Raw genomic sequence first — 22,116 nt, 5'->3', positions numbered from 1 at the left:
AAAAAACTACAGTGTCCGGCTGCTTAAAGCAACACCTTAAAGGGAACTTTAAAGAGATGTGTCAGCTCCTTGACATATTCATGACATGTGACGCACATATCGATTCACCCTACATTTAAATCAACGTAAATAAACGTGTGTTTGTATTGGCTCAACAGATTTTGATCCATCACTTTGATACATGGTACAACTGAAGTGGTACCAGTCCTGTGCTAGTATTCATGTTCACATACACATTGTTGCATTCTTGTGTGCATATGCATGAACATGTGCTTTGTCTCTGTGCGACCCTTAAGTCTCTCTTTAATTCAGTGGATGACCTCCCCCCTCATCCCCCCTTTCCTCTCCCCCATGCAGTGATGGGAAGTGAGAGCTGCTCTCCTTATTCCTCTTCTCATAATCTCTTTTAATCTGAGAAAGCAGGCGTGGGCTTCTATGTCAATACCTCGTCTCAAGGCCGCCACCGGGACACACACTCCATTATGTTTACTTCTTCTTAACATCCAAAGGGGGGTCGAGGGAGACGGATCGGCAAGGCGAAAAGAAGAGGAGGGAAAGAGGCCGGGCATGAGGTGGAGAGGGAGATGTGAAAGGAAGAGGAGAGAGTGGAACAAGTGGGCTCTAACCCATGGGAAAGGCCGTGGCATATAGGTTTGAATTCTGATAAACAGCATGAGAGAGATATGTTAATAACAACACCAACTAATTAACAGAACATTATTGCCGGTTGTTAGTCAGTTGCTACTTTACATAAAACAGAACAGCTTGAATTATCAAGCTTTGGCAAACTCATCATAATCAGGATGAAAGTGATTATCAACAGCCATCACCTCAGGAAAGAAGGGTCTATCTGTAGTCTATCGTGTAGGCGAATGTGCACCCGCTTGACCTACTTGCCGCAGAATGCCCTACAGTACATCGATACACCGGATGATTACGCAATCAAAACCATGACAGAGAAAAATACAACTGTTGTTGTTTCAAAACACACAGCACTTCTCTGTGTCTCAGACGAAGGAGCAGAACATTGCAGATATGAAGCGGTTTTGAATTAAAAGTCGTTTACTCTTAATGATGTCAAAACATGTACTCTGTTGTGTCTATTGTGCTGCAAGAGACATGTGACTTCAGGTATTACACACATGTTAAGAAGAGAAACCACAATAAGGGTTTGACATCATGGGATACAGTAGATTCGTTGAAGTTGAAGTTTCCATACTCCATATATTTCCATATTATATGACCATGATTATATAATGTGATGCTGTTATTTCCTCTAATATCAATTGGACCAAACAGTTAGCAAAAGCCCTTAGACATTGGCTCAATAAACCAAGTTGTAACATGACAACTGAAAAATTTTAAATGCAAAAACTGATGGAAAAAATAGCCACTGAAAATATAGAATTGATATTATTGCACATGTGCTGCAAAAACATATGAATGAGTTTGCATGTGATATGTGTTCATGTACTTTAATTGTTTGCATTTTGTGCCTCTTTTTAATAAAAGACTACACACGTGTGCACAAAATACACACATGGTCAAATGCACACTTAGAGGTCAGACCCACACAAAGTCCAAACCTGTGGGTGGCGGCTAAGTCAAGGCCAGCGACTAAAGAGATGCATGTGTGTGTGTGTGTGTGTGTGTGTGTGTTGTGAGCATCTGCATGTGCGAGGAACACTGAGGTAGTCCCTGTATGTGTGAGAGTGTTTAAATTCAGTGACAGCTGTTCATTAGTCCATTACAACCCCACACTGCTGATTCCTCAAAGCAGCAGACACCAGCAGAAAGAGGTCGACGGGAAGGACAAGACGCATCTCATCGCTGCAGAAAATTACTTTTTCATTTTATTTTTTCATCTTCATGCCACAGATTTGAATTTGTATTCAGATATTTATAAAAAAAGACAAAGTTTCATTCCCTGCGATGCGTGGCAGTTTAAATACTTGGAAGCTACTTCTACTCTTCTTTTACTTTTACTTACTGTTACGTCTATTCACTGTTATATGTTGTGCAGTGTGTACATCTGGGACGTTATGGAAACATATGGACAGGAACCAGGATCTTTTTCAGTGAACTTTAAATTAAATCCTCCCACCTGGCAGACACCAATTGCACTTACAGTACAGTTTTTTTTGGTCGTTGCACTTTTTCATATATGGTAATGTTCTACTACATCGAGAAAATAGTTTAATTGAAGTAACGATCCTATTTTTCATTTCATGGAAAGGTTCAACACACAACACATTAAATGGAAAAAAGAGACTCATTAGAGGTGTGAAGTGAGAGCAAAGAGGGCAAGAGAATAATAGAGTTGATGTAACACAGGATAAAGGAAAAACGATTTAGAGAGACAGGCATTCATACTCTATATTCCTCTTGTTTTAAATCCAGTCATAATTCTGCAAGTCACACAGAATGCACATATTTCATTTTTTTTTTTTATTCTACTATTTGGGGGGGATGTGAAAGCATGCTTTGGTAAAATGTATATAGGGAAGTCAGTGCATTGCAATGCTGTTTGATGGATTCAGAAAAAATGTTGCTCGTTCAAAACTGAAAAGAGTGGACGAGCCATCCAGCCTTTTTTTTCCCTGACCTCTAACTTGACTTACGGCCTAATCTGGCAAGAAGTCTATACCGCGATATATAAAAAGGAGACTGCAGTCAAATCTTACTCTAAGATGGCAGACACAGAGAGAGACACAATTGCAGGGGTGGAAAATGTTCTGTAAGTCTTGAGATAAACAAATTGCATGGGGTGTGTTTATGTGAAGACAGTGTGTGTTTGTGCGTGCGTTCATGTGTGTGCATGTGGGTGACCGGCGATGGAGGAGCCAGGCGAGGGTGTGATGTACTTTAAGAAGTTGAATGTGTTAGATAGAAGTGACCATGTGCCACGAGTGAGAAAAAACTGGAGAGAAGAAAGTAAAAAGAAGAGAAAGGTGAGGAAAAAAAAGAGGTGATATGCTGGGATTGTTAAAGTGCTGTGTGGGAAGAGAAATTAGTGATGGGTGCTTGATTAAAGAAAAGAAAGAGGTAAGGAGGGGAACAAAAAGAAGCAAACATGCCAGAGAAGGAGAGGAGACGGAGGGAAAGAGAGGAGAAAGGAGCAGAGGAGCGAGGGCAATGAGCTGGATTGAATACCATCTGACAGGTCCAGCTGGGAGTTTGCCCACCCCGCAGCACCGCAAAACCCCTCAATATGGAGGCCAATTACTGCTGCCCGCGTGACCGTGGCATGGCAGCGTCAGAGACGCAACCCTCCTCTTCGCCTCGCCTCTCCTTTCCTTTTCCCTCTGCCTCCTCCCCCCCACCTCCTCCTCCCCTCCTCATTTCCTCACCCCCCCCCCTTTCCAAAAATAAATAAAAAACACTCCCACCATCTGTGCAGAGTGACAACAACCTCTATACCTTACCATGCACAACACAGACTGTACACTGCACACACACACACTTGGGGCAAACACACACATCAAACAGGACAAATCCTCACTCATGGGCTCTGTGTGCTTTTGTACTCGATGGCAAGTCTGTGAGTGGTTTGGTTTCAGTGTGTGTGTGTGTGTGTGCGTGTGTGTGTGTGTGTGTGTGTGTGTGTGTGTGTGTCCAAAAAACCATAGTGATACCTTCACACCTTCTGCATGTTTTTCCCCTTGTAACACACAAAGACAGTTAAAGCAAGGATGGACATTTAGGGAGTACACGCTCACACACACACACACACACACACACACACACACTACCATTGTTCCAGATGCAGTGGAATTTCCCCCTATGCCAGCTTCATCTCTCTTCACAGAGCTGGGGCGTGGCGCGCAGGCTGGCAGGGTGGTGATGATGGTGGGAGGCTGCAGGGTGGGTGAACATGATGCAGTGGCACCCGATGCCCATTGCGGTGGAGGTGACTCCCCAAATTTAGCCCTGTGTGCACCCAGACAAGCTCGTCTAAGTGGTGTTTTTTGTTTTTGTTGCCCTCTCTTCAAGTGGTGTGTGACACATAAAACATGTTGCATATACATCATAGAGCTTTCTCCTGTCACCCCTCTCTCTCTCTCTCTCTCTCTCTCTCTCTCTCTCTCACACACACACACACACACACACACACACACACACACACACACACACACACACACACACACACACACAGATTGCTGGGACATTGTCACTCATCTTTTAATATTCAAATTGTTGTTCTGATGGTTTATTTGTGGTTCCCACCTCTGTCACTGTCCTCTTCCGCACAACAAAACGCTCTATATTATGTTCATGACACTGATTAGTCCCGTGGAATATTTTTTCCGAGATTAATTCCAATAATTAATCCGATAAATGTTTACCTAATCTGATAAATGTGAGTAAAACTCTCCAGATGGAGATTCATGTGCAGTAGGCCTGGGCCTACTTTGTGCTGCGTGTTTCCACTGCGATTTTAGCGGATCAGTTGATCATTTTGAAAGCAGTTAAATGGGGCTCTGTGCGGGATTATTTAATTACAGTAATTGCATGGTATTTTCTAAACATTAATTCGAACAATTACGCTTGAATATGATCCCAATTAATTGATTTTATGGACTTTAGTTACGTCAGTTCAGCCCAATTTGTCATAGACATTTGAAATACCTATTATTACATTACGATGAAATCCGCACTATGAGCGTCCAAAAGCAGACAAATATGAGGAATTCATCAAATAATTCGTTTAGATCAATACATATCTGCATGGGGTAGTGCACTGCGTCGTTTTGTTCCTGTAATAATAACGACTATATTAAAAAAGCGTGCCAATAATAATCAGATGTGTTTTTAATAAATCAATCCCATTTATTTTTTGGGGGTTAAAATGTAATGATCTGAATGATGCTGGATCCACAGGTGAGTTTCACGGGTTTAAAGTCATACGCAGTTTAAAAGTCTGCTGCAGAAGCGAGTGACAAGTCTTTAACAGCAGAAACATTTAGTTTCATGCCTCGGTCTCTCATTCTAAAGTGCGTGACCGGAAGAAGAAAAAAAAGGTCTCCTCTTTTGTCCGGGGCCGCGCTTGGACACTCAGCCTCCTTTAGCTGCGGAGAATAATGAACAGATGCTGAGTGAATTAGGAAAGAAATACTGGGTCCCTCCCACAAGGGCCACTTTGGCAGGGGCCGCCTGGCTGCCACGTGGCGCAGCTGGCACCGGGGTTGGTGATGGTGGGCTTTACTGGTCTCTGGCTTTACTGGTGCTCAGACATTTAGCGACTTGGCAACGCGCTCCGCCATCAAGTCTTCTGCCAGCCGCCGCCCCTCCTCACTAAAAGAACTAACTGAGAGGTTAGAGCAGAAAGTAAAACCAGAAAGGTGTCTCCCACCTTGTCCTCCGAGGCCTGGAAACTAAAGTGGACCAATCATGAAACAGAGGGATGCTGGGGAGAAAGACAATTTCAGTATTAACAGATTTGACGGTGACCTGAACCTGCCACAATACACCAAAAGGTTTAAATATTCAAATGGCTGCACTCTCACAAGTGTCTGAGGATTTTTCGTTTAATTGCATGGATTGACTCGGTGGGAAAGATGATGTCATAAAAACAGTAAAACAACCTCTCCATCTGGGAAAAGAAATATAAAATGAAGTTAGTTTCAATCAAGACTTCAATGTGACGAACTAAATAATGTATGATATCAGTGGGCTCAATGGAGAAAATGATAAATGTCAGTTACCTTTTAAAAAACTCAAAGTAGTTTGTGGTCTATATATAAATTCTTAATTGTCTGTAAATTATGTTCTTCAGATTGCACTATAGTATATTTAAGACCCCTAATTTCCCTTTCTCTTTGTATTTACCCACCTTTAAACTAATGCTGATTTATTTAGACACAAATATAACTGTGGAAGGATATCATGTTCATGAGAAAGCAAAGCTGTTGTATTTGAGAACAGAAAAAAAGTAAGATGACCAAATTTATAATCTCACAAAAATATAAAAAGCTAATTTTTGCTTATTGTTAATCACCAGATTCCAAATATCACATCAAGATTTCAAATTGGTTTATTTATTTGTCTATTTACTTATTATCAGTGGCGCTAGTAACCATTTAGATTGCGTGGTGCGAGGTGTGTGAGAGTGTGTTTGGATGTGTTCGTTTATTATGTCCCTCTTCATTTCAAACCAACGGGCCAGTGATTCACCTGATTTTGCACCTGCCCAACTCTAACAATGATGTGGTGAGTCAGATGAGCCTTTAGGCCACAATTAAATCAAATTAGGAATGTTAAAAAAATCATGATGAATGCATATTCTTACAGTGTAAGTCCTTGCCATGTAGAATCTGCTTACTTCTCCTCTATTCCTTTTTTTGCCTTGGTCAGTGCTGGATGGGACCGTTTCCACCCTGCGGTGCCCGGTGCTGATTTCCCCTGGACGTCAGCAACAACATATGGGACCCAGGGCAGCGGTCCAAAGATGGAGCCTGCTCCCACTATTGATTTGAGAAATCACCATTGATGTGACCTAGCCTACATGAAGCCAAAGTGTCAAATATTCAATTTAAATATTTTTTTAAATACCAGGAATGTTCATCTCTTGCAACGTTAAAAAGACTGGATTTTTATGTTTTCCGAACTGCCTGTGAAAATATTAGGCTTTTTCTTAAAAAAAACAAAAAACATTTGGTAGGATGAAAGGTTTGTGAAGAGGTTTATTTTAATAGATTACTTAAATGTGTGACAAAGATAATTGTATAACTTACACTCACCTGTCTGACAGATGCTGATGTGACCAGGCCCAAATCCACTCTCCCCGTGCTGAGCACCTTCATGTGAATTTGTGTACGTGATGTCAAGTGTCGGTACATTGTCTGTCTTGCCGCATGTGTCCATGAGGCCTTTTGCTCGCTCACTAACTCGTCTATTACATTGCCGAATGTACTGAAGACTTCGAGACAAAGAACACACAAAACTAATGGTAAAAATGTGTATTTTCTTTGAATTGGGGTTGTGAGTCTCTCTTGGTTTCCAAGAGCTCATTGTAGTTTCAAATCTATCTGTTGCTGCTAAAACATCAGTTGTTTTGTTGAGTAGATCAATGCCTTATATGTGTGTTTTCTCTTAAAACAAGAAAAATGTACATAAAATATCTCAATTGCTTTGTGGCAGCTTGCTGAACTATGCACATAGGTTGGTGTTGTGCATGCGTATTTACTGTTCAGACAGTTTTGCAGATCAGGTCCATCTGATCTGAATAATAGCTCATCTCATTTTCACTAATTTAATAATTCCACCCGGAGGTGATCTCTAAGGAAACATACATTTATCACATTTGTCAGGATGAAGTCCTGATGAATGGTATAGTCTAATTAAGGCCACAGCCAACTTCAATGCTGCATGAATGTCCTGGTGTGTGAGAGTAAAACAAAAAGTGGCCTAAAAAATACAATGTAATTCTTTTGTCTCGGGCTTTTTTGAATGTGCCCTCTCCTAATTTTATTTCTATATCTCTACTGCCCAACATCCATTGTTACTTGGATTATTTGAGAGCAAGCATTTTGCTAAATTAAGCTTTAATTGTGAGTAGCTGTTCATCTAATTAGCCGATACAGCATTTCAGATTTGTTTGTCTGTCAGTGTGCTTTTACCCTGTTCTTCAGATATATTAGATGCTACAGGCTGAGGCATTTATTTAAACAAATGTATAGTGATGTGTGCAAGGTGACTGTAGTCTATGCCAATATTTAGTTGTTCCCCCTATACATTATAACCTGTAAAGCTAAAACTAAGATAAATATTCAGCACAATAGACAGTGTGGTATTTTACATAAAATAAATTCCCCAGAAAACTAGCCAAATTGTATTTGTGTCATCTAAACACTGTAGACGCACAATCTGCAGCTATGCCCTTCAAAGCTTGATTTGATCAAACAAACGACAGACAAGTACCGTAAAACATTTTTGACGTGCCTGTTGAAACCAGTATCCATTTTGTTTTCAGTATCATTTTTTGAATCACCAACTGCAGCCAAAGACTCTCGATGATACAATTTCAGACGAGATTTTTTATTTTATTTGTGTGGAGGTTTTATTATTTGTTATTGTTGAATGAAAAAGCCAGAACCGCTGCTTCAGGCCTATACGTCCACACAGCCCGATAGTGATGATGTTCAGAAGAATAATTGTTCGATCATATCAGACAGTTATAAAACTTTATTTTTTATTTCTGTTCTTAATGTCATAACATGTTTAGGCCTATACATCTTTTATGTCAATTGCGCTCATTCTGCATACAGGGTATTACTGGACACACGTTGATAGGAAGTACAACAGTATAGGGATGACATCAGTAGAACACAGAAGGTAATCAGAGGACTTCATCTCTCATCCTTTCAGACGCTTCTCTTGTTTCCCAAACAATATTACACGTTATATAGGATTGTCATTAGAAGGGCAATGCGTCTGATTGTGAGGGGCTCAGTTGTGGAAAAAAGCATTGAGATCCTCATACGGAGCCGCCCTGTCGTGGTGCAAGTGCACGTCGTGGAAAGGCGGGATGTTTTCCGAGTGCGAACCGCCACTGCGCGGTCCCGAGGGCCCGAACGCTATGCTGTGGCTGGGCCGAGACGTGGTCAGTCCGGAGTAATGCATAGAGTAATGATAGTTCCTGTCCGCCTCAGAGGGCGCCTGCTGTCTGCCGGACAGTCCGCCGTTCAGGCAGACGGGAGGACTGTGCGGGGCCTCGTAGTCCGGGCTGTTATAGTCAGGGGACGTCCCACCCGGCGGGTACACGGCCTCGTACCCAGAGCCGTAGGATTGGCCCCGCACGTTAAGCGCACCGGTTCCGGGCTGGTAGTGAGGACTGGAGATGCGGGAACATCGGTAGGAGTACGGATGGACGGAGAAAGGAGAGCTGGGCACGTGGAAGCGGGCTCCATCTGAACACGGTTCGGTCAGGAAGTTCCTGGTGTTGAGCTGCAGACAACCTGCCACCAGGTTGGTAGTGGGCTGGGACAGGCCTTTGCACAACATCTGCACGTAGGCCACCACATCTGGCCGTTTCCCGTTGCGTAAAATCTCCCCAAGGGCCATTATATAATTCTTGGCCAGCCTCAGAGTCTCTATCTTGGAGAGTTTTTGGGTTTTGGAGTAGCATGGCACCACTTTGCGCAGATTGTCCAGCGCCGAATTCAAGTCGTGCATGCGCGTGCGCTCCCGCGTATTTGCCTTCGTTCGACGCACCTTGGAGCGCTGCACGCGCGCCGCCGTCATCTTGCGTTTCTTTGGGCCGCGCTTCTTGGGTTTGTCTCCACTGTTCTCGTCACCCTCCTCTTCCTCGGCCTCATCATCCTCGTCATCGTCGCCGGCCATCTCAGACTCAGCTCGACTGCTGCCTTCCAGGGGCTCGTCCAGGTCGTCGTCCTCGAGTTCACAGAGATCGTGCTCTTCGTCCTTGTTCTTGCCGTCCTCATCCTCATTGTCCTCCGCCCAGTCCGCTGCGAGTCTCTGGACGTCCGGCAGGACCTCGCTGAACAGACGGCTCAACATCGTGGCAAGCAACCTGCAAGGGACACAGTCGACACTTTATCTGGACTCTTTTGCACCCTGCACACATGTGCGCTGACAAAGCACGAAGGCCGTAGAGGCTGCTATCTCCCTACCAATTATAGCGAAATAGACTACAATTACTAATCCGTAAATTGTCATTCATAAAAGAAACGGACCTGACATGAATCCAGTTCATTGATACAAGGCTGAACTGGAAAATGGGGCCTTAATAAAACAAGATCCAGATCTTTTCCCATTTATTTTGCTGGAAGAAAGATTCCACAAAGAGTGAATAGTCTTTTATTATAAAGTGAAACAAATCGGATTATTTTGATGGCATAAAGCAACAGTCTGGGCCTCAACGTGTGCCTCGGTCTGTGCCCTCCAGCAGTCCGGCACACGGAGCGGTGCTAGCCTGCTACAGCAGGTCCCCCAGGGACGCATTAAGGGTGCGGGTCCCTCCTTCGTCCAATAAATTACCAACATGGAGGAATTCCAGCACAGCCAGGCCTCACTGGACCATGGGTCCCAAATATGTTATGTCTTTGAATTCAGAGTTTTTTTTATTCAATCTATTTTAAATTCAATTGAATTCATCCAAAAGAGCTCGCTTGAGTTTCTGTGATTAATATATATATATATATATTGTATGAATCGTTGCAAATGTATACAACGATGTCGAAATGTGCCTTCAGGGCCAGCACCTCTGCGGGTTCACGAAGCCCATTTTGGACCCTTGAGACCGCAGGCCACAGACAGAAACCACATCACGATATTTTCCTTTGCTGAATTTTTGCCAGTTCAGACGAGTATAGTCACATGAATAACAGAAAGCAATGGAACGTGCTTGATATATTGAGCTTTTTTAAATTTCACTGAAGCTTTTCGTTTCATGTTACTCAAAGCTGCATTTAACGGGAGGTTTTAATGTGATAGTTTATCATGATAATTCGTTTTAAAGCTTTCTTAATGGATGCATTTCCCTCTATACATGGTGTCACTGATTCACCAATAATCCAGACTAAACAGACAAGTTATTTATTCAAGCAGAAATTTGTAAAAAGCTGTAACATCTTCATGGATTATTCCAGTATTCAGAGCTCAGCTGTGCGTGTGGAGTCCAAGGACGTCTTTTTTTCTAATCTTGTAAGCACAATGTAATTAATGCCAACCAATACCTTGTCAATTAGCCTCTGTATCTCTATGGAGAATTCTACCCCCACAGTGCGCTGACGCGCGTCGTGGACCCACACGCACACACACACACAAACACAAATATGCACACATATCTTTTTTTCTATTTTCTACCAAAACTCTACTCGCAGTGCTTATTTTCTAAAGTAATACGATGCAAATTATGAATACAACAGTGCTATAATATCTATCTCTATATATCTCTTCGGGATCAATGTGGATTTATAGATATATTTAACCAAAATCTACTTCATTAAACGCCGTTCGATCTATAGGAGCGGCGACAAAGAGCCTTAAGAAGAGATTAAAAGCTATTTAATGCGAGAAAAAGATGCGAGAGATTTCAGAACAAAAAAAATAGTCCTTATTTTGATAAATGCTCTGCCACTCTAATTCCTCCCTCACAATACAACAGGCATTAACACACAAAGACAAAAACTAATCTTGATCAGATGTGATATTATCACATCTGATCAGAGATGTGCAACCTACCTCCGTGGTGGAGCTCAGTGATGGGGCAAAGCGGGTTTGTTTACACCATCTCGCTCCGGGTGGGCATCACATCCACACGCCCTGTGCACGGATGCTTGTGCAGGCGAGGCGCTGTGTTCTGCTCTCACACCCTCTCTCTCTCTCTCTCTCTCTCTCTCTCTCTCTCTCTCTCTCTCCTCTCTTGCCGCCCTGCTCTGTCTGTCTGCTGCTGCTGCTATCCCCAGCCCAAGCGCGTGGAGGGATCCGTGTGGCACCTCAGAGGCAGGACTGGGTGGGTTACATACCAGCTCTGATGCCAGGCCCATATGGCTGGCACGTCATTGGCAAGAGCCATCACATGTGAGCCGGTGATTGACATGCGGCCGCATTCACAGAGACTGGCTTCCCCTGGGGGAGAGGGACTCGCCATCTGTCACTGAGCTGAAAGAGAAAATGGAATAAGCGAATGGCACAAAAAAAACGCAGTGGATTCAGACAGCTTCTGTTAGCCTCCATCTTTGGGAAAAACGGGGTTAATCTATATAGAAGGTTTAGGGAAACAATCCCCTTAGAGAAATAATTATAGCAATCCTATGATCAATTTTAGAATGATATCATCCAAATAATATTGGATTGTCAGAGGATTACTTATAGGCTAATGATTTTGTTGGATAAGGAAAACCAACAAATAATCCACATGAGCCCTGTGGGGACATTTATTGAATATTTTAATGATACAATCAAGCGAATTAGGCCATTAGGAACAATTAGATTCCTGTAGAAATGTTGTAAACAGAGTTTCCAACGCAAGACAGTAAAGTGCATACAAACAAAGGCCTGCAATAAATAAGGAACCCGCCATAAAGATCAGAGTCAGGGTGCAATTGCCTAAACGAGTCAATTGAACTGAGCCAAGCAGAGCGTCTTGGGTTGGGTTGCCAGGCCTGGCACAGGTGCCGGTGGGCGGGCTGGTGCCAAAGGTGGCTGAGGCACAGATTGCGCAGAGGGGCCAGAAGATGGGGCAGGACAAGAGTGAGAGAGAGAGAGAGAGAGAGAGAGAGAGAGAGAGAGAGAGAGAGAGAGAGAGAGAGAGAGAGAGAGAGAGAGAGAGAGAGAGAGAGAATAATACAAAAAGAGAAGGCTTATCATGCCGGTGGAGAACAGTTTTTTGGCTCCTGCCACATTTTCCGAGAAACAACCAACATGTTTGACTGATTAGATCAATGTATTTCTGGTCATGGTTGTCCAGATGCAGACTTTTAACCGGGGTCACACCCCAACATGGTGCCCCTGTGTTATAATCCTGAGGGACACAAATGTAAAGAATGGTCATTATATTTGACTCACTATCTTTAAAACATTGTCTATTTTAAATGTAGACATTCTGATTGCATGAAGGTCTTTCTTTGGTCTTTCTCCACGCTGTACTGAAATGTATTTCCATGGAGGCTTGAGTTCTTTTCAAAGTAACAATACGAAGACAATACACACAAATGATTGTATCATGAGGAGCTGGGTATGCATATCTGTCTCCCCATAAAATAATGGTTTGATCATTATGATGTTGTTTTATAATATTGAGGTTTTCATGTTGTATCATGGACATCATGGAATTCCTTTCAAAGCTGAATATGAATCTTATATTTCAGTGACCGCATCATTAATTATGTTTTTTTTACCAACCTTGAATGACGAAACTGTGTTTTAAAATAATAATAATTAAAAACAATTAAAACCTAGATGAGAGTCTAGTTTATTGTTTTACTCACCTGTGAGTGGTTTCATTTGAAGAGGAACATGTTGACATCAAGCAGAGTTTTGAGGTTAAAAAAAGTGTGAAACTTGAACTTTGTGTCATAACTGCTCCGTTGTGGGTTTCATAAGTAACCTTGAAATAATGCAGTTATCTGTGCATCATCAGTCGGTTGTTTGGTTGAGCTCACACAGAAGCAGGGACTCTCAGTTTATGTCCTTTCTCCAGCAACGTGTGGGTGACATCTAGCGGTGATAAAGGGTTAGTGCATGTCAGGGGGAAAATGGTGAAAGTGATGTCATTCATTTTGCTCAATATTAAACTGGATACAGAGCGATGTAGATGTTGATGTAGATGTATATGTTCTTTTGATAATTATGAATTATAAATTTCATGGAAATAAGTTTTCAACCTAATTCCTGTATTTTGAGACCTTTAAAGAATAATATGATATTGTTAATTTACATGTTAGGCCTATTTAATTAAATACAATTCCAAACCTGTTTCCAGCATGTCTAATTTAACAATAAATAATTTTTCTTCTGGTTTAAATGACCTGTTCATATTTTAACTCAGGATAAAAACGAAACAAAACATGTCATAATTACATATTCTCCTCCAAAATATTAGGATTTGCTAACCTTCTGTATATTTCGATCGTGAACTTTTGTAAAGTTCATATAGAATCCAGTTGTATGAGCTGTTGGAATAACCAGAAATGTAATTCTTACAGACACTTACAGGAGTCGATTGGGCTGAGAGTAATGGTCTCCACATCACTGATGACTGATGGATTACTCTTTACAGATATCTTTTGTGGTCATAATATTACAATCCTTTAGATTATTTCTCTGCAGATCTGAACATTTTATGCGAGGGATTGATTGTATTATGGGATGTTGTGATGTTTAAATACATGCAAACCTCTCTCATTTCATCACCTTTCATCACACTTTGTTCCAAGTGGGACACATATTGTTGCAAATGCTCATGAACAGTCCGTCCGTATGTTCATTTGTTTTTCCCAAGGACGACAGTTGAACTGAGCCACAGATGGGCTGTTATTTTTATTTCCAAGGTGGAAGTTTTTGTATTTCATCTGAAGACCTCCAACAGCAGGTCTGAGTTTGCTGTCAGCAGCATCTCTCCCTGCAGCTGGCAGAGCTCCAGAGCCTCTCTCAAGTTCACTTCAGTACAGGGTGAACCCGTGGGTGGCACAAAACATGGGACCCCCTTCTCCAATCAAACATTAGGGCCGAAAGGAAGTATTTACTCAGCCACAAGGACGACGAACGGTTCGTCTTTTCCATGCCTGTTTCTCATTTCCTCTCTTCATCCTTTTGTCACCTCTTCCTCTCGCTCTAATCGAATGCTGCGTTCATTCACAACATTATGAAGCACTTATTTGTGCATGCGTGGTCAGGAACCTCCAGCATATTGTCTGCTGCTGTATTGACATGAAATGAAAATGATATCTGCAATACATTGTTGTCCCCATACTGTTAACCTGCCAACCTGCAGCAATATATGGCATATGAATTTTTACTCTCCTTCCTCAACTGTATTGTAAGCACACACACACACACACACACACACGCAGACACACACACACACACACACACACACACACACACACACACACACACACACACACACACACACACACACACACACACACACACACACACACACACACACTCACACACAAATATCACTGACTGCCAACACTCAACACTGCAAAGATTACCTGTTGCTATGGCAATGAATTTCCCAACTGACTACCCTTTATGTATTTGCAGTACATATGATAGAGAAGGTTATTTTTTACTCTCCCTTGATAAAAAATAGCAATGACATCTCTTTTATAACTCAATAAAGTTATTGTACTTTGTCACATTTATTTTAAGTACCATTCAATATATTCAATTTACATGTAAAACCCTTGTGGAGGTTGTGCTTCCTAATGCAAAGAAGAGTTTTGAAGCTGTGTAACATTTAAGGGCTCTCAAAAGTGTAAAAAAAAAAAATTCAGTCCATGTCCAGGGCAACTAATTTCTAGACCACTTTTGGAATTGCAGTTACCGCAAGTTTTTTATCGTTGATTTTTTTCCGACGGCAACTGAAAGCATCACAAAGCTTCCGCACGCTCTGCTGCACGCACACTCGCTCCTCTCCTCTCCCCATCACACAACACAGCAGACACGGTGGGAGCGAGACACATCAACGGACAGTGTGTGAGAGAGAGAGAGGGAGGGAGGGAGGGAGATAGTAAGTCAAACGCAACTCAAAAGACCAGAGGACTGGTGGGACTTCTACTGCTGTTTCATTTGTGGATCCATACACAGGCAGTTCCATCAGAACTGGACTGTTTTAATTGGACAAAGGTGCGCTCGGCTGTGCGCTCGGCTGTGCGCTCGGCTATGGAGGACAGGCTGGATGCCATGGACCCGCTGCTGCCCGCAGACGTGATGGAGCGAGAGGCAGACAAGGACGCGAGGAGGAAGATCCAGTTCTCCGTGCCTTCCTCCGTGCCCACCCAGCTGGACCCGCGACAGGTGGAGATGGTGAGAGCGAGGCCGTGTGTGGGTGTTCGTGCTCCTACATAGTGGCGTGTGGTGGTTTGCGTGGGCGAATGAGGTCAAACTTGGGTCATACAACAAAACCCGTTTCAGGATCACCAGTGCGTTCTGTGCAGCTTAAAACATCTCATCGCACCACTGTTCGACTGTTAGGTTCAAATTCCCTGACATAATCGGGTAAAACGAATGATGCAAATGTTTCCTTCTGACTTTCAGCCTGACAAAAGTGAGTGTTGGCTCTTTTCTGTAGCATCAGCCAGACAGTTACGTAACCAGTCTAGCACAACTTTGCAGAACTCTGTATTTTGATGGGTATAAATCTGTGGGGCAGCAGGGTGTGGGCATCACTGGGATTAAGCTGAGCTGTGCAGCCTCCGTTTTTGGAGGCCTTAAAAGTGATGAGGCATCGCTGCCCTTCAAAAGGAGTGGAGGAGGAGGAGGAAGTGAGGGATAAAGCCCCGTTAGTAATATTAAAAACGAGATTATGTGCCTGAGTAATAATGCTCCTACCACATATGTGAAACAAAATATAGGTCACATCGTTAGTCACATGAGGTTGTGAGATATGTAAACATAAATAAAGCCATTATCTGACACTTATGCTGAACCAATCCAAAACAAATGCTGTTGAAACATGCTGACACGGTCAGAAAGAAACTATGTTGGTGAAATAGTGCAGTGTAAACAACAATAATGTTGACCTGTGCAGGATGGATGCAGACCAGCATTTACTCCGGCAAAGACGGCCCATCAAGGTCATCAAGTTAACACTGAGATGACTTTTGGATGCAATTCCCCCAGGAAATGACAACCAAGTGATGCTTTAAATGTATCCATCTCTTCCGCTTCATGTCTTAATCGCAAACTTCTCCTGATATCGGGAAATATTGTTGGATACCAGATGCAATATCCTCAGTTCCTCTGAACAAACTATCAGGGAAAGTTTCACATTACTTGTGTTGCTCATTACGTCCATAGTGTTCAATTACTTTCCACATACACTTCAAACTGTGAATGTGCATTGACAGCATCAAGTGATCTGAGTCAGTTTTCTCTATAAGACGCTCTGGCATGTTGCTGTCTCCGGACATAGTAAGATTACTGATAATCTTCCACCATGGATCTCATGAGTAAAAGCAGCATCGTTCCTTGGTAAAGCACTCAAACGGTTCTTACGTCACAACACAAATCTATTTTTAGAAATACATCACCGGAAAACAAAAGGTCAAATGTCAATCGTGGGTTTCATTTGTCTTTTCTTGAACATCAAATCAAGCTCTACACAGGATTATTCACAGAAAAGCCTTGTATGAACACAGCAAGGGATTTATGCCTTCACTGCATGGTCTTAATTGTGAAGTGGATATTTCTCTACAAAAGGCTCTTTAGGACACTGTGCCCACCCGGTGCTGTCATTGTGCTTTATGAACATCCAGATTAATGCATCAACGTTGAATGTACCGTGAAGGTCTTAATAACCTGCTTATAATAAAGTGGAGGATGATTGATTTACGATGGGAGCACTATACCGAAGTCCTGTGCTGCTTTAATTCCTCTTCCTAGCAGCTTCTGTGGCAATGAGGTTGTAGTTGCTGCATTTCAATTTTTTGCTGGATAGTTCTCAAAAACTGCATAAACACATCAGACGAGCACAGTCGGCGCAGTGTTTCCGTCCAGCTGTCCTCGCTCTCACTGGCCGCGGTATGGTGTTGTGTGACTGGTTGCACCAAAATGAACTCCTTGATATGCCTGACCCAGCTCTGTATAAAATGTATCCCTCTAGCTTTATACAATCCACTTACATGCTGCTCACAAACACTGAGCTATATGATTATCCTCACATGTAGCCCATTCAAGCAGAAGACATCTACTAAGCTTAGAATCCAATCTACTACCAGCTGTATATGCTGAGCAATTTGAATCAAATCAGTTGTGCGGCGCAGCTTCACTGAGCGACCACAGGTATCGCCTTGCATTTCAGACATGCACAACAGCAACCTGATGAAACTACTATGTTCCCTGTATGGTGCTTGAGCTTCTGGTAGCCATGTTAACAAAACACGCAGAAAAGGTCACTGTGTCTGAAAAGGCTCTCAAACACGTGTTGAACTTGTGGTTCGGTCCTTTGAATGCATTTGGTTTTGTGCGTGTCTGTCTATGTGTGTAAAACCCCTCGTGTTTGTTAGAGTACTGCATTTAAATATTCATGTTGACACATTTTTAACCTCTAATTGGATGCCATGTAATTCCTATTTAAGTGTGTTTCCCCCACAACGGGCAGCGTGTTTCTTTCTGGTGCCTGAATGATGAATATGTATGAATCCAGGCAGAAGCAGTAAGTGAGTTACTCCAGAGTGAAAGCCGCCCACAAATCTTTTGCCTACACTCTCTGTTGTGATTGGCTTGGCAGCCACTTGTATTTCACAACAATCGTATTCCCATAACACGTTAGAAAAGAGAGGGAGAGTGATGAATATATTTCATAACACTTAGTTATTGTTAACCAGAGAGGGAGGTGTTTTATTATGTATTGGCATCATTTGGCAAAATGTGCTTAGAATGCAGAATGGCCCCAGTAGTGTTGGATCTACTATTATTAATAATAATAATAATAATAATAATAATAATAATAACAATAATAACAACAAATAATGAGAGAATTGTGGAAAAAAATAATAACAATGACATTAATTATATGCCACATTTAAACAAATTCACAATTCCTACAAAATGTCGCTCATTATTCTTGATGCATCAACATATAATGAGTACTTTAATGCAATATAGTTGTTTGGTAATTTAAACAAAACACCAATATGTTTAACTGTGAGCGACCCAGCACCAATCAGTGAAGGCGAGAGTGTTGTTATTTGGCAGTACAATGCAAGATGGTTGAAGCCGACTTGCTTCTGATGGCAAAATAACAAATTGGACAGAAGAATTGAAAAAAACCTGAATGATTACGACCAAGTGATGGGAACATGCAGTGAAACAGTTAACAAAGTGAATTAATCCAGGCAGCCGCCATCTATGACAACGTAATCCTTCAGGAACAATCTGGACAACCGTCTTTTAAATGTTGTTACGCAATGATATGCATGTTCTCATTGCACAGAACAAAAGACTGCAGACATGCCAAGAACCACAAGGCTGAACAAAAGACTGTTGTCACGCCTTGTTCCTCGCAGGGCTGTCTGTGTTATGAGTGTTATGAGTTTAGCACACACATATATGGAAACATACACAAATTCACACATGGTTTGATAAACTCTCTCTTTCTCTTTGGTCAGATTCGACGTCGGAGGCCGACACCAGCCACACTCTTCAGACTGACAGACCTGCCATCACCAGAGGAAGAAATTGTCCCTCACCAGGTAGATCAGATGTTCTGCACTATTTGGTACTTTGAAATCCACCAAAATAACGTCATCAAAGAGCAAAGGCTGGCTGGAGTCACTTACAATATTGCATCAAATTTCAATGATTTTAGAGGAGGAAGAGATGCCGATTGGTTTGCTGCCAATCGTTGCACCAGAAAAAGATTGACAAGTTTGTGTTTTGAGTAAGGGGTGTGATTGTTGATTGTTTAACCCTCTTTTTTGTTATCAAGCTTTATACACAGTATGCACACAAAGTGAATGCTGCACTCTTCTTTTGTTCTGTGGGGGTTGTAGAAAGGCATTCTTGGAAAGGTTGTATATTTGCAGTAGAGGCAGGAGTATATTAGGTGGGATGAGAGAGAGAGAGAGAGAGAGAGAGAGAGAGAGAGAGAGAGAGAGAGAGAGTGGGTGAACAGGAAAAAGAAATTCACCTGAGAGCCAATTCTGTATCGATCACGTGTGTGTGTGTGTGTGTGTGTGCGAGGCAATAGGCTTGAGGTCCAAAATGCAGACAAACACACATACCAGGCAAGAACATAGGATGAGGGGTAAATGTATGACAGGCAGTGGTCAGGAACAGGCTTATTAATTGGCCGTCTGAACGGTCAAACAAATCCAAGAGGTCACGACAGATGAGCAGACCAGGGACAGGTAACAGGTTAATGTACAGGAACAAGTCACAATAAAGCAGTAACAGGGACAGATGGTTGGACGCGGAGGCGATGAGCAGCACTGACAACATGACAAACTGGCATCAGGACTGGGCTGATGAGATAATGAGAGGCAGATGTGTCAACAGGTGGAGATGATTTCGGAATATGAACAGGTGGGAGTCAGGTTACCAGGATTGGTGGGAAAGTTCAAGGGTGTCTGGTTGGACAGGTGGAGAATGGCAGGTCTGGGAAGTTTCTCAGAAATGGGTTGGGGTTTGACTTGCTACGATAGGGAAAAGCACCGGTGTAAACAATGAAATTAATGATGGCTGACGCTGTCTGGATTTCAGGTGCCTGGTATCGCGCATGCTCGCTCACTGTCACTCTCACTTTGAGCCCTTGAATAGAACAGAGCCGTTGTTAGTGGTTGTTTTTGTGCTTTTCCTACTGTGACAAGTCAACATGTCTGCTGTGAGAAAGGCCTATGCATGGGCCTTGGATAAGTGAAAAGTGTCTGGAGACAGGAACAGACAGCAGAACAGCAAAATAAAAAACATCTGAGGTAGTGGTCGTGATAGTATCTACACATCAGTATCTCAATATCATAAACAGCTGAATATCTAGGGGAGACTCCAACTATTTTTTTTTCCGCTTTCCTTTGAATAGCCTGACAGTTAAATGCAATTTAGTTTCTGTTGTACTTGTATCTCTGTTTTATTAGACTTTTTCATCTATAAGAATGTCTCCTCTTCGCTGCCTTTCTACCATAATGCTACTAATTAAAAAATTACAAAAGCAGTTTATTATAATTTGGAATGTATCTGAGCGTACAACACTGTGGGCCAGTGTGGGATATTTCCACTGACGCAGGACTAAACTGTAGTTATATTCGTTAATCCCATTGGATGCTTTGCTTCTGCAGTGGGTTCTGGGGGAAAATGGAGCCTTGAAAGCCAAACTGGTTAACACGTCAACCTACCAGCCCCCCTCACTAAAAGGTAAATGCGCTGCCTTGAATATATTCTGTGTGTTTCATATATGTATTTAAATTTACGTAACAAATGACCCAAGATGAAAGAATTTGGGAGACCTGATTCTTTTATGGTAACTCCCATTTGGTCTGTATTTGTTTTGGAATATGTTCGTATCCAAAAAACACAGTGAGAGGTGGGTGTATGTGTGTGTGTGTGTGTGTGTGTGTGTGTGATATATTATGATTTATCTTCTGTTTTTTGTGGATTTGTCCCTTACGATCATTGCTGTCGCTGCTTGAGATCAAGAGGTGTGGTTGCAGGTGCAACAAAGCACTCCTTTGTGCTCCTTTATTCTATATTCAGTTATGTATTTTCAGCTGTCCAGAGAATGGCGCTGGCCCACCTGGCCTCCCTGGACATGTCTTCTGTGGACAAAGATGAGCCCTCTTCTGGGGAGGAAGAGGAGGAACGTGAAAAGGAGAGCCAGCAGACAGCCTCAGCTACAGGTGGGTCGAACACGACAGTCTTTCACATTAAGGCACTTATCTGTACATCTTATACTGTCATTTGTGCCTCACATAGACATTGCTTACACGTTTGAATTTGATTTCTTGTCAGATCTAAGGGTAAAAAGCAAACCTCTCAGGGAACAGTGTGCTCCACCGGACAGTTTGACAGGAAGTGCTGATCTGAGCCGTCACCACGGAGACAAAGAGAAGGCCAAAGAAAGAGAGGAAGAAAAGGGAGAATGACAAAAGAACAGGGCTCCGATGGAGACAAAATGTTAAGTGTGGGACAGACTTGCATGGCACCCATATGGCCAATGTGTGTGCGTGTATGGGCGCATGCATGAGTGTGTGTTATCTGGGTCTGTGAGCGTGTGCATGCATGCGACAAATGAGTTAAATGTGGAAAAGAGAGAGGAAAACAGACATTGAGGAAGGTCAGAGTATTAATGAGGAAAACTTTAACCTGAGACCTGTGAAGGGAATCACGTCTCGGTCAGCCGAGGAAGCCAGAGCTAAATTCCAATCAGCCAAGGACACTGGACAAGACATGTGAGAACTGCAAAGAACTGTGACAGTTTTCTGTTTATTTTCAACAGAAGTCTGAGACTATGGGTGATTTTTCTTGTCGAGAAAACTATATCCATGTGTGAAGAATCAGATTATGAATCACCTTTATTCACACACATGGACAGGGCACGTCACATGATGCTGGTGCTCAACCACACGTGTCAAAAACAATTAGAAAGAGCGGATGATGTACGCAGCGCAAGATAAACCAGCATGAACACCATTTTATGCGTGTTGTAAATACCTTTAACATTCTATTACATCTGTAGTCTGATGGTCAAAGTGCAACAATGTTTGTGGGTCCTGATGAAGTTGTTGTTTCATAGTATTTCTCACACAGTTCGACCGCAGATTGTGAACAAGGTCCAGAAGCAATTGCAGTATGTGATACACAGATATGGCTCGCTTTATTACATTAAATAGCATATAGTATGATAAGTAGTACACAGTAATGTCACAGAGCCAACCCCTATTTAACAATCCACCCTCTCAGTTTGCTTTCCTCAACCACAATCAT

At 42.4% G+C, this 22,116-nt stretch overlaps 2 protein-coding genes across 2 annotated transcripts; one reads left to right on the top strand and one right to left on the bottom strand.

Moving 5' to 3' along the window:
• Positions 1-8,448: 8,448 nt before the first annotated feature.
• LOC306795489 (neurogenic differentiation factor 2-like) lies at positions 8,449-11,294 on the bottom strand (the record flags this gene model as incomplete). Its single annotated transcript, XM_079294022.1, has 2 exons — positions 11,206-11,294; positions 8,449-9,532 (listed from the first exon to the last, which is right to left on the bottom strand). The coding sequence occupies exon 2, from the start codon at positions 9,517-9,519 to the stop codon at positions 8,449-8,451; it is 1,071 nt and encodes a 356-aa protein (XP_079150148.1). The 5' UTR covers positions 9,520-9,532; positions 11,206-11,294.
• Positions 11,295-15,378: 4,084 nt separating this feature from the next.
• On the top strand, positions 15,379-21,275 carry LOC306794615 (protein phosphatase 1 regulatory subunit 1B-like; the record flags this gene model as incomplete). Its single annotated transcript, XM_079292735.1, has 5 exons — positions 15,379-15,501; positions 18,807-18,890; positions 20,472-20,547; positions 20,901-21,029; positions 21,142-21,275. The coding sequence occupies 5 exons, from the start codon at positions 15,379-15,381 to the stop codon at positions 21,273-21,275; spliced, it is 546 nt and encodes a 181-aa protein (XP_079148861.1).
• Between the last annotated feature and the right edge of the window lie 841 nt (positions 21,276-22,116).

Source organism: Melanostigma gelatinosum (assembly GCF_949748355.1).
Source record: "Melanostigma gelatinosum genome assembly, chromosome: 21".
Classification (NCBI taxonomy): Eukaryota; Metazoa; Chordata; class Actinopteri; order Perciformes; family Zoarcidae; genus Melanostigma; species Melanostigma gelatinosum.
Note: the sequence above shows the minus strand (reverse complement) of the source record. Positions and strands in the feature narration are given on the sequence as shown.